Below are 13,291 nucleotides of genomic sequence, written 5' to 3' on the forward strand. Positions count from 1 at the left end.
GCAAAGCTTGCTGAGAGAAGAGTGCACATCTCAGAAAACCAAGACACCCCCTCCCCCAACCCAATACTGATCTGAAGAAAAGATGGGACCATCTTGAATGCCAGACTGAGTAGTCAGGACTCTTCTGGGGACATGGGGATCCATGAAGGCTGCGGAGGAAGAGCTCCTCAGGAAAAGGATTGTTAACTGCACCTTCTCAATGGCACAGCTGAGCACAGGCCTGGCCATAAGGAACACCAAGACGTCAACCCATTGCTTCTCCCATGGTCTTAGACCTCCTCTGGAGACCCTAAATCTGTGCACTCACAGAGACACACTAGCATAAGAGTGTGCACACACACACACACACACACACACACACACACATCAAACTATACAGCAGAGGTCACCTGCTCTACAGCCGCCCGGAACTGCCAGGATGCTGTGTTCCCTCAGGCTAGTGGCCTAACCTCTCTGAGCTTCACTCAGCTGACAAGACTATTGGGGAAAACTCTGGAGGGGACCAGCAATTGGAGAACTTCTTCACCTGGGCTTACAAGAAACAAAAAAGGCTGAAACACAGCTCTCCCCACTTAGGAGAATGAAGCAAAAATGGAATATTGCTGTGGAGTAGCACCTGAGCACAAGCTCAGGGGAAATTAGGTAGGAGAGCTCACCTGCTCCTGCGGGAAGGGCGCGCTCCTGTGAAGGAGGAAACGGGATGCATTTGGGGCAGAACTCCCTAAGGCCAAGCAGCACTGGTGCCGGACAGGGCTAATGAAGACACCAGGGGAGGGCTGTCCCATAGAAGGTGGCTAAATATTGACTCTGGGAGGGTCTCTACGTGGCCCTCTTGTTAGGCTGTGGGTCTCCTGGGAGTGCCTGGGCTCTGGGGACCTGAGCCGGACAGGACTCCGCCTTCCCTCCAGGAAAACACAGTCTGACAAGGACATTAAGCAAGGGGCATGTTCCCTGGGGTCCTGCCAGCCCCGGAGTTTTATGGTTCTCTTTGCTAACAACCTTCGAGGAAGAAAAGGGAACGACTCCCTGGGGAGGGGCCCATCATGAATGGCTTGGATGTATTTCACTCCCAGGCTCTGGGGAGCACTGAAGGGCTACGGTGAATGCCGTGCAGTCAGAGAACCGCAGACTGTTAGCGCAGAAGCGGCCCTACGGGTGCCAGCTCACTGGCTCCTAAAGTGACAGAAGCAGAATCACCTGGGTGCTCCCCAAACTTACACCCGCCCGCGGCCTCACCCACGGAGACCCAGGCATCCATAATTGCATAAAGCTCCCAGGTGACTCTACAGTCGCCAGTTTTGGATTTGGGGTCATGCTAAAACCCAATCTCTGGTCCCATTTTCAGATGAGGAAAGCAGGGCCAGGGTGGTGAGGGCTCAGCTCAGCCCACAGAGCTGGATGGGGCAGAGACAAGTCTTCAACTGGCCTCTTACTCACAGCCAGCCCCCTCGGCTCTGTCAGCAGAAGCTTCAGCGCAACATGGCAGGGGGGTGACTCCCCAGAGCCTCTGGGACAGCTTGCCACATTTCCTTCCCCGGCCAGTTCCAAAGGTGATGGTCCTGCTGGTCTTCCCCTTGGACTCATCCAACCATAGTTGTCCAGTGTGACCTGTGGTCTCCACAGATCCTCACATCTGAACTCTTCCAAGGCCAGGTTGGAGCTTCCAGGAGGGGACAGTGGCCCCCTACAAGAGGTGGCTGGAAGGAGGGAGTGGGTGGGGGCCTTTGCCCAGGGAACAAAGAAAAGAAAGCCTGATCTCCGCTCCCACAGGGGTTGATGGGTTACAGCATAAGCACACAACATGCTAGGGAGCCCCCCGCCCTGAGCCCCAGGATAGGGCCTGGCAGAAACTCTGCAGAAAGAGGCCAGGAGGTAAGGAATCCCCCACGCACTCTGGGAGCACAGGGGCCCCGTAAATCCAAGATCACGGCTGGATGGGCCTCGGCAGAGTCTCAGGAATGAGGGAGGGAGATTCTCATCAGCTCTACTTGTCAGCGGTGCTTTCCCTGCCCTGCTGGCTCAATGTGTACTAATGGGGTCAGGATTACGGGTTCAATACCTGTTTGGCCAATTAGCTTTGCTCCCTTCTCAGCCTCAGACTGAGCCCTGACGCTGGACACTGAGAGAGGAAAGGACTTTGCTGAGGTCACACTGCAGAACAGGATGAGGGTCAGGAGGGTGAACTCAGCGTGGGAGGGGTGGACAGTTACAAGCTGGGAACACTGGGATGAGAGGCCCAGGGCTCCAGGCTGGGCCAGCCCCGATGTTGCATGAGGACAGGCCACAGCTGCAGAGTCTCCCCTGCTGGACCAAGTTTCTCCTAAAAGTTGCCAGTGACATTGATGAGACCTGAGGGTGAGGGTCTTTCCTGTCCCTGGGGAAGGGGATAAGTGCCCCGTATCATATCTGACAAATTGTAGGTGGGAGAAGCCCACGGCTGGGTTTGGCGTCAAGTGGTCGGGGACTCGGGTTAATCATTGACAGGGGCTGCTCCAGCCTGCGATGGGGAACCACAGTGTAATTACTTCTGGGCTCCAGGCCACACACTCAGTGACATTATTGCAGTGGCAACACCTGCCTTCTGGGCCTAGGATGGCAGAAGAAGGAAGTCTTTTCAGAGGTTGTACAGCTGGGGCCAGGGCTTGGGAGAGCTCCCCTGGGCTTCAAGGACCCAGGGTGAGAGGCCAGAGAGAGACGCATATAAACACATGCAAACACACACACACACACACACACACACACACACACACGCGTACTCAGGCAGCCTCAGGGGCAAGACGGGGGGCCGTGGGGTCAGAGTCCCCAAGGGCAAAGCTTAAGGAGTGCAGGTCCAAAACGGCAGGTTCTGAGTAATCTGAGTAATCCTCACTGTCTGCCAACACCCCCCCAAGCCAGGCGGCTCAAGCTCCCAGACACTCGCCTCCAAGAAAGTGTGCAGAATGGTTCTCTCTCTCCTTCAGATCCAGCTCAGCTCTGCTTCCTCCAGAAGCCTTCCCTGACCATCAGTCCAAACTGGTCTACCTCTTGTCTGCCCTCCCCCTAATCAGACTGGGGGACCCTAAGAGGAGCTGAAGTCCTACTCTCCTCTTTGCCAGGTGGGGAGTGACCCCCATCATAATGGGTGAAAACAGTCATGGAATGCAGTGTCTGGTCTCCCAGAGGGCACGACCTCCCTTAGCTTGCCCCTCCCCAAGCCCAGAAGATAATGTATTAGCCAGCCCCGTATTATGTATTAATTTCTGAAAGCCTCGTTCGTGCAGACATAACACATCCACCCACACGGGTAAATGCTTAGACAGACACAAGATCATCAGCAGCCAATTATCAGGCCCCCACAGCTGCGGTGAGCAGACTGGAGGCCCCACTGCTTGCTCCGCAATTTGTGGGAACCCAGAGCTGGGGGTGCAATGGGGAGTAGAGAGTCCCTCTACCAAGCCAGCACACCTCTCTGCCCAGCCCCGAGCGCCGCTCTGCAGGAGCCACGAGCTGGCTGCCTGGCTGGAAAGACAGACACAGCCCCAAAACAATAAGCGACCAGAGGAGGGCAGGAGTGGTCACGCGTGAGATTTGGTGGCTCTGGCGTTGGTAGCGGTGGCACCGCTGTGTATTTACAATTTGTACTTTACCTCCCCGAGAAGACCAAAGGCAGCTGGCCGGGATGCTAAGAGGCGTAGGAGCTCAGGGAGCTTAAAGGAAGGGAGGGCTTCCTGGGTGGGGGGCATAGGATGAGTGGGCAACATGCCCACCCTGCCCCCAGCCCCGGTGCCTCAGGGAGGCCCTGGGCTTGGCTCAAAGCTTTTGTTCAAGGGCTCCAGTTCCTGACCTCAGACCAAGGCCTTATCTTGGTCCCAGGCTGAACCCTGATCCTGAGCATAGACTGAGTCTCGGCCCTGGACACACACTGAGCCCTAAACCAGAGACTGACTCCCCTTCCTTACTTCTCCGATAGATGTAATGAACAGACCACATGACCACCTCCTTCTCTGGTGGAGAGAACACAGATACCGCTGACTATTTGTTCCCTTCCCCTTTAAACCCCAAACACTCCTATCGAGGAACAGGTGTGTCAATGGCATCTGGATGTGGCTCCACAATCCCAAAGGTCTCCATGCCAGCCAGGACATGCCGCGGCGTCGGGGGAGCACATGGGCAAGCATCCTGATCCGGATCCCCAAGAGCAGCAGCCCCAGAGTTGGGGGTTAGGACAGCCATGTCTCAGCCTCCGGAGGCTGCATTTTCAGGTACGGAAAGACTCCCTTCTCATTGATGAGCTTAAATTAAGCCGGGACCCTGAAAATACCTAACACTTCAAAATTCAGGCATGGGGCTGGGGAGACAAGAAAAAGCTCCAGGGATGAGACCATTCAGGAGAAGCCTTCTCTGGACCCCTCTGGCTGGGGGTGGAGTAGACTGTGGAGCCTTAAGACCTTTGAGCCATATGTTACATAACCCTCTTGGGTTCTGGTTTCATCTCTGACTTGGACTTACTCTCTGACCTTAGGCCAGTCACCTTCCCTCTCTGGTGCTCTGCTCCCCATGTATAAAATAAAGGCTTTAGGCCAGGAGCTTTGCCAAGCCCTGTCCAGATCTGGTATTCTGAGACCCGTTAAATTTCCCGTGCCCGCTGAGCCCTCCACACAGATAATATGTGTCCAGCATTATGTTTTCATTCTCAGGAGAATGTTTTCTTGAACTACTTTGGTAATTTAGCTTTTAAAAGCTAACACACACACACACACACACACACACACACACACACACAAAGAGAGAAAGAGAGAAAGAGAGAAAGAGAGAAAGAAGGAAAGAAAGAAAGAAAGAAAGAAAGAAAGAAAGAAAGAAAGAAAGAAAGAAAGAAAGAAAGAAAGAAAGAAAGAAAGAAAAGAAAGAAGGAACAGAGAGAAAGGACAAGTATGAGTTTTGAGTCCTAGAGAACAGGTGCAAATTCCAGTTCTGGTGCTTCATAGCTGTGTGATTTCGGGCAAATCTTTTTTTGTTTTTTCCCGTCAGAGCCTCAGTTTCCTTATCTGTAAACTGGGGATAATGGAACCTATTTTTCGAGCCACTATGAAGAATAAATAAAACATGAGAAAAGAAGCTCCTAGAACAGTCTGGCACATGGTAGTGGTTCATAAATGGTGGTTATTGATCTGTGAGTCCACCTGGCTTGAGTCTCTATTGGTTTGAGCCACTGTTTGGTTTCATCACTTAGAAGCCTAAGGGGTCAGGCGGCTAAATGTGCAGGGGTGGCATGGCCAGACACCACAGGGACAGGTGAGGACTGTGGGCAAGTAGAGAGCAAAAGCCAGTTTAAAGCCTCTAGTGTGCTCCAGCTCCCTGCTGTGGGTGGCACTGTGGGGCCAGAGCTGCCAGAGTTTCCAATTTTTCAAGAGAAGCTAGAAAGCCAAATTTTTGTCTTACATCTTTCCGTTTTAAACATTGCCTCAGACTTGTTATGACACACTATGCTGGCCAAACAGAACACATCTGGGTACTGTATTTGGTCCACAGGACGCTGCTTAGCAACCTCTGGTGTAAGTACTGCTGTCCCATCTTGAGTGCCCTCGGTGACGGGGAGCTCACCACCTCTCTGTGCCGCCTCCCACCCCTGCTCTGGGCAGGTGCTGATGATAGAGAGTGTCTCTGAGTGGCCTCCTAGGCTCTGGGATCACAGATTTCCAGGGCCCTGGCAATGCTTTCTCAGTAAAGCCTGGCTGGCAGAGAACATCCTCTCTGAAGCCAAGGCAGTGCCCCTGCCCTCCCCACAGCCCGCTCTGGCTGGGAAATGTGGATTCTTCAACATCCCCTGGGCCCAAGCAGGACCGCCTGGCTGGCCTCCGTAGTCCTTCTATTAATTAGCAACTGGCAACAGCAGCTTTGTGAGAGCCCTTGAGCCAAGAGGTGTGTGTGTGCTGGAGCTGGCTGCCTCCTCAGTTACATGACAAGTCCCCCCGGGGACTGGGGCTGGACCTTCTGCGCTGGGTGAATTCCCCCGCGGTGGCCAGTGTTGTGGCAGGCACAAGGGCCACTCAGGCTGCTATGACACTTGTCAGCCCTGTCATCTGTATGTAGACTGGTGCCTTCCAGGCTGGGCAGGGGCAGAGAGAAGTGACAGGCAAGCCCAGCCCACAGCGGGGCTGCTAGGCATAGTCTGGGCTGGGGGAGGGGGCATGAAGATTTAGACACCTCCCCCTGCCCACCACAACCTCCGGGTGCTAAGGTGGCTGCTCCCACTGGATGCCTCTGTCCTCCTCCCAGCCAGCCGCTGTCAGAGCCGCCTCACACCAGCTCTCCTGCCCGGCCCCTCCGGACTCTCTCACTGACAACATCTGTTCCTTCCCAGAAATCTCAGTGCAGCACAGCAGTCACTGCACTCCCTGCCACTTCTCCAGCCGGCCGCCCCTCTGGCCCTTTGAATGGGAGAGAAGCTGCGAAAGCAGTGGGACAGGATGGATTGAGGGCCCTCTGGCCCCCTGGCCTCCTCCTGCTCACCCCACCGCAACAGCCAGCATCCAGGACCGGCAGGGTCCAAGCAGCATTGCAGGAAGGGAGGAAGGCCGACTCCCCCAGGTTAGCACCGACCTCTGTGGCTAAGAGCCGCTCATCCCAGTTCAGAGGACTCACCCTGCCGTGCTTCTGCTAGAGGCCGAGAGGAGAAGGCAGAGTCTCTGGCCTCCAGGAACTCAGTCAGGGAGCCCAGGCTAAGCGTGGAACACATGGTCTGAACCCTCAGTACTCCAAGCATGGTTCTGGGCTGGGCACCAGCAGCATTACCTGGGCGCTTATAGGAATGCAGAATCTCAGACCCCACCCCCGACCTAATGAGTCAGAATCTGTATTTTAACAGATCCCCAGGTGAGCTGGATGACATGACACTGTGAGAAACACTACATTGTAACAAACACAGAGCTCCATCCTAACGTCATGCGATGGGCAGGGATGGAGAGATGGACGATGGTGGCCGCAGTGGCCTGAGAGGGCATCCCAGAAGACCCGGGGGCCCTAAAGCATGGGAGAGGAGGACACATGGAAGGCAGACAGCCCAGCACTGTGTAAGACAGGCCACTTGACAGCCCAAAGCCTCATGGCTCACAGCAGCTAGGGGAACAAATGGAGCAGGGCTGGGCAGGGGAGAGGCCCCCCAGCCTCATCATGCAGTGTCCAGACCAGGAACTGAAGCCTTGCAACGGGGAGGACCTGGAGCCCAGGCCTTTCCACCCAGGCAATATAAGGGTCCTGGCCCTCTGGCCCCATCGGGTTTCTGTGCACCTGGCATCCCAGGAGCACCTCGGCCCCGAGCCGGATGCCGGCCTTCGCAGCACATCCTTCACCTGCTCCAGTCTTAGCAGGTGATGAGATTCTCTCATCACTGGAGAATCCCGCTGCCCACTGTGCCAGCTGACAGCACCGCCCAGGCAGCTCACCTTGGAATTCCCCTCTGCACCAAGGCACCCTTCCCCCTCCCCTAGCACCACAGGGGCCTGCAGCACCTTTTTGGCCTGGCTTTTCACACTGATAGCAGAAGCGCATTCCTGGGCAATGCCCCCAGGAAGGCCCCAGAACCCCCCAGACCCAGAGCCAGCTGCTGCCTTCTTCCTCCTCACCACCTACCCGAACAGCCCTTCCCATGGTTGGAAGGGAAAGAGATGGGCAAGGCACTGAGGAAACAGAAAAGTAACTAGTCCCCCAGCAGAGCACCTTTCCTTCTCCGGGCATCTAACTCTGCCCCCGTTTTCATTTCCATCCTGCAGGCAATGGGAAGCCCAAGCCTCAGACTACAGGGCCCCAGGGAAGGCTCTGGGAGGCTAGCACCTGCCCCTCCCAGGCCAGGACTCTCTTCTGGGATAGCTCAGAGTGGGGTTCACAACCTAGATGGCTTTCAACTTAGGGGTTCCACAGACGCCAGAAATTGAGTGTAATATTGAGTGTCTGGATACGTGTATCTTTCTGGATAGAGACTCTATAGTTTCCAGCAGGTTCTCAGTTAGTTTTCTGACGCAGATTCAGAACCACTGGCCTGAGCCAAGGTCAGAAGCCCGTCTGGTCTGCTCAGAACTAAGGGAAGGCAGCAGTGAGGGCAGGGCGGTGTGGTTCACGACTGCATCACTGGTCTCTGACAGTGCACCTCACCTCCACCAGGTGGCCACAGTTGGACAATTTGTGTCTGACATGGCCATAGGCAACAGGATTCCCATTTTTCTACATGGGAAAACTGAGGCTCAGAGAAGGCTCATAACCCAAGCAGGGCCCCATAGCAGACAGAGCTGGGAAGTGATGTGAGGTGGGCAATGGCAGTGCCTGGGGCCATGGACCAGCACAGGAAGTTAGTTTTAGGCCAACCCTGGGACCTACCGAGCCACTGGCCCAGTTTCCATGATTTCGGAGCCCAGCTGTTTCTGTCCCCAAGTAAAGGACCCTCTAGGGCCCTCTGTTTCCTTCCCTTTCTCACAGCTTCAGAAGGCTCAGGCTAGGAAAGGGAAGGGGGAGAGGGATAAGCAGGGTCAGGCTTCTGCCTGCTTCCACTCTCAAGGCCAAGCTAGAGTTTGGGGCACAGGAGTAGCCCTAGAGCTGACATCCCACAGAGAGACTTCCCTGCCAGCCCCCATGTCCACCCCACAGCGCCAAGATACCTGCTCAGACACCTAGATGTCACATACCCAGGACAAACCCCTGAGCCTGATGCTTGAAAGCCTGACCAGCTTCTGGGAACAAAACCTGATACATCTTCACTGGGGGTCCCCACTCCTTTCCTCTCCTCTTGGAAAATCAAGATCACACAGATACTATTTTCTATTTGTTCCAGGTTCCCACCACCAAGCTTGGCTTCTAGGACATGCCTCATGTGGAAGAAAGGACCCAGCCAGGACCAAAGAGCCCAACCAGCCTTGGGCAGGAGCCTGGGGACCAATATCCTGAGGGGCTGCAGGTTCTGGCCTCTTCCCTTACCAAACCCTAAATACAGGTTCAAAAGGCAAATGTGGAGTGGAAGGGGAGGGGAGGCCAGACAAGCTCGTGGAGACTGGAGGAGCCATGGGGGTAGCCAGGGCATGGCGTGTGTGCGTCAAGGGGTTGGTGAGGAGAAGCAGAGGCAGCCAAGAAAAGCCTATTATGTACGTGGCCCAAGTTACGTGGGTCCCTCAGAGTGTAGCCCAGTCCAGCACTTGGAAAAGGCACCCAACCTTCCCCTCCCCAAGAACAGGAGATGCCAGAAGCAACCCATGACAGCAAGCCCTGAACTCCAAACCGCAAACTCAATCTATCATGGGCGATTCTTTATTAAACCAGTTCTGTTGGATCAATGCTTCCTGCCCATGAAAATGATGAATAAACCCTCAACTGGCCTGAGCAATGCTTGCAGAAGCTTTTGTGAAGCCTGTGCTGGACGGTGGGGATTGGCACCACATAGAGGCCAAAGGCTAGTGGCTGAAACTTGAGGGACTGAGCCTTAGGGTGCTGGGTTGGCTGGGGGGAGGGGGAGGCAGGGAGGTGCGGCTGGGTTGAGTTGGTGGGTTTTCTAAGCTTAGAAGACTTGGCCAAGTCCTTGCCTCTTTGACCTTGTGAAGATGAGACCAGCTGTTTTGTCCTAGAGGCATGACCACAACCCCTCCACACACACACAGATAGTCTTTCTTGGATTTCTTCTTTTACACCTCACCCAGCATCAGGCGGCACACAGAAGGTGTATGCTTCCAGCTACCAGTTCCTGTTGCTTGTTGCACAAACCCAGATTCAAAGCCCAGTCTGACCCTTTTTCTGTTGCCCGTTTATCAATCCTGCTGCAGCCACACCTCCCTATCCCTACCACCCTCCCCTCTGCCATGTCCCGGGTGGCCTGCAGTTAGTAGGAGATTCTGCAGCAAGGGGACTGCAGATAGACATGCCAAGATAGGCAGAGTAAGATCAGGAAGGCGGCAGAGGTTCCCATAGATGCAATCAGCCGGGCCCCAGCCCTTCACCATCCAAGGTAAGGGGCAACTGGGAGGGCAAGGGTCAGTTCCCAGAAGGTGCTTGATCAATGCCTGTTGTCGACGGAAGCTAGGCATGCCTGGGATTGGCCTCTTGCAGCCTCCCACCCCAGACAATGAGGTTGGTGGTGAGAACCCTGAACAGAGGCTTTCAGACAACAAAGCCAGAGGGGAGCTGAGTGAAGGAAGGGAGGTTGATATTGACATGGCCTACCTGCCATCACAACCAGGGAGTTCAGAGAGAGGAGGAGCCCAGGGCACCCCCAGGGGGTGCAGGAGACAACAGCGCCTGCCCACTCCTCCCTAGCTCAGGCTGGGATCCTCAGGTCCTAGTACTGACCAGAGGGGAGGTCACACTTTAGGAACCTGGCACCGGGAACCAGCCACAGTTCCTCATGAGAGGGTCTCACATCGGCTCACACAACTTGAGGTCGGTGGCTGTCTGTTTAGTCTGTCCTCTGGCCCCCCATGCCCTCTGGGAATGGGAACCCTGGATATTAGGGTTAGGCAGAGCAATCCGTCAAAAAAGGAAAAGGTAGGGGCCCTCCGTTCACCACCTATTTTAAGCCCTTGAGTGTTGCCTGACTGGTCATTCCCAGCACCAGAAATCTCTCTCATTGGATGGAAAACGGCTTTGCTCTCATTACAAACCTAGCTTCCCTGAAGTTTGCAAAGAGGGCTCTGGGTTGGCAAAATGCTCATTTATATTGGCAGGCAAACAGGGTAGGCAGGGAAGAGAGCTAAATAGGGGGCAGGGCCCAGAGAGAGAGAGGATGAATCAAACCCAGCTCAAAAGCGTGAACATTTTTCAGACCCTCACTTCAATCCTGTGTATCAGGAAAGCCCAGAGAGGCACTGAGGGACCCCAAGATCGTGATTAGGGTAGAGGCATCCTTGATCCCAACTTTAGAGGCAATCACCAATGTCTCTTTTTGCACAGATACCCCCACAGGCCCCGAGTGGTACCTGATCTTCAGTGGCATCTGACTCAGGTGATGAGGAGGGGGTGGGGTCCCTCTCCCTGACTGGTAGTCACACCATTTGTTTGGGGACCCACCACTGAACCATGAAAGACCTAGCAGCTGCTGGAGCTTGGGCTGCTGGGGTGAGGATGGGGCACAGGACGGGCTTAGGGGCACAGGACAACTGCTCATCAGTCAGGACACCAGGCATCTTCACTGACCACTACAAGCAAGGTCATGCTCTCCTGCTAGTCTGGATGTCAGCTGACCAGGGTGCCTGCTCCAGGCCCACCACTTGGCATGAGGGGCTGGGCCAGGGTTAAGGTGGGTGCAGAAGGCTTTTATCCTGGACTTCAATCCTCCAGGAGCTCAGCTCTCCCTCCCCAGCTGCAGCTTCCCAGGACACCAGAAGGCAGATATTAATGCCTGGGGTTAGCGCCCAAAGAGCTGGCCCAGCTGCCAAAAGGTCTGTCTCTCTTCTGCGCCCTGCTTTGCAGGCTTAAAGACCTGGAGCAGCCTTTAGAATGTCCACCCTGACTCTGCAGCCCAGAAGAGGGAGGTGGAATGTGGGGCTTAAGGTGGTAAAGCCTCATCTTGGCTGCGGGCAGGGCTAGGCCAGGCTCAGAACACCTTTTCAGCTTGCCTCTAATGCGGCCCAGACCCGGAGAGGACGAGGTTGGGAGGCCTGAGCACAGAGGAAAGTTCTCAGAGCGTGCAAGAGGAAGTCTGGGGGTGTCTCAGAGCCTAGAGACGCCTCAAGCTCCCAGCGCGAGGAAGGAAAGTTAACTCCGGCTGAGAGGCAGGGCCGAGAGAGAGGAAGCATGCCTGCGACGGCTCAGGCAACCCACAGGATGATCGCCGGGCCCCCTTACCTGAAGTCGCTGTAGGGGTGGATAATCCAAAACCCGGCCGACTTAACTCTCTCCTGCTCGCGCTCCACCGCCTTCTGGCTGCCGAACATCCTCAGGGAGAATTTGTTGACCCCGGGCTGGAGCATGGCCCCGAACTGGCGCTGCATGAAGCCGGCCTGGCCCAGGCGCACCTCGGCCTCAGGGAGGATCTGGTCGCCGGCGGCCGCACCTCCCTCCACTTTGATCGCGGTGTCCACCGAGGGCTGCTCGCAGGAGGCGGGGACCGGCTGCGGCGGCGGCTGCTGGGCCGGCGGCGGCGAGGCTGCGGGCTGTGCCGAGGCGCCAGAGCGCTCGGTCTCGGCCGCCAGGCCCGGGGGCGTCCTGTCCTCACCGGGGGACGCGTCGCCCTCGGCGATGAGCCGCCGCTCCTCCGCGGAGTCATGCAGGTGCCCGTGACTGCTGCCGCCCCCCGCTCCGGCGCCGCCGCCGCCCCTGCTGCCCAGCGATGCCAGACTCCCGCGGAAGCGCCTGCAGTCGCCGTTAGTGCTAGACTTGCCCGCGCCGCGGGTCGACCCCTCGCTGTCTGCCGCCCCGAGGGCCGCGCCCCGGGGCTCTGTGCCGCCCGCGGCCGCCGAGGGCGAGGGCGAAGGCAGCGGCCGCAGCCGGATGCTCCTGCGGCTGGGGTCCTGGCGGCCCCCAGCTCCCTCCTCCTCGGCGTCCTCTTCTTCGTCCATGATCCACGCCTTGGCCCCCACCTGCTGCGGAAGGCTGTAGAGTCTCTTGCGCATGGACGGCGGCAGCTTGTCCATGGCTCCAGGGGCCGGGGGCAGGGGCACGGGTGCGGCGCCGCGGACCGGCTGCAGGTCCGCCCGCCGGTCAGTCCGCCCGCGGGGACGTGTCCTTCGCCGCCGGCGCCGAGCCGCCTCAGGCGCCCATGCTGGGCAGGTTGCGTGCGGCGGGGAGGCTCCCAGTCCGGCTCCGGGTCCCGGGGCTCGCCGCGCTGCGCCTCCTCCCGGGCCGGGCTGGGCGCGGGGACCCCGCTCTCTCTCGCTCCCTCCCTCCCTCCCGCGGTCAGGGGCGCGGCGCGCGGCCCGGCTCGAGGCGCCCCGCCCCCGCGGGGAACAATGGGCGCGGGTTGAAGCGGCGCTGCGGCCGCGGCGCTCGGAAAACCGCGCCGGAGCGCAGAGCGCACGACCAGCACTCCTCTGGGGCGTGTGTCCCACGGGCAGGCGGGCTGTCCGTCTGTCCCGCCGCCCGTGCTTTGTGGCCAGCCACTCGCGAGCTCGCCTCGCTTCCTCTGGCCGAGCCCGGCCGGCCCGTCCCGGGGCTCCCGCTGCAGCCGAGCGGAGCCCAGCGGCCCGCCGGGCTTACATCAGCGGCCGCCTCCCCCGGAGCGCCCTCCGGCAGCGCCCGGCTCCCGCGCCCCGGAATATTCATGAAGCCGCCGCAGCTCGCGGGTTGCCATAGGAGCGGCTCCCGCAGCCGGGCCGGCCTACCTGGGCTTCTTAAAGGGGCA

The 13,291-nt window shown here is 57.5% G+C and overlaps 1 protein-coding gene across 1 annotated transcript in view; it reads right to left on the reverse strand.

Annotated features, from left to right (window-relative positions):
* HCN4 (hyperpolarization activated cyclic nucleotide gated potassium channel 4) overlaps positions 1–12,584 on the reverse strand; it is a 41,103-nt gene extending 28,519 nt beyond the window's left edge. The window contains exon 1 of the mRNA XM_068537013.1: positions 11,797–12,584. Coding sequence (XP_068393114.1) covers positions 11,797–12,584 — 788 coding nt within the window. The remainder of the gene's footprint in view (positions 1–11,796) is intronic.
* Between the last annotated feature and the right edge of the window lie 707 nt (positions 12,585–13,291).

Source organism: Eschrichtius robustus, chromosome 1, assembly GCF_028021215.1.
Source record: "Eschrichtius robustus isolate mEscRob2 chromosome 1, mEscRob2.pri, whole genome shotgun sequence".
In the NCBI taxonomy this organism is placed as follows: domain Eukaryota; kingdom Metazoa; phylum Chordata; class Mammalia; order Artiodactyla; family Eschrichtiidae; genus Eschrichtius; species Eschrichtius robustus.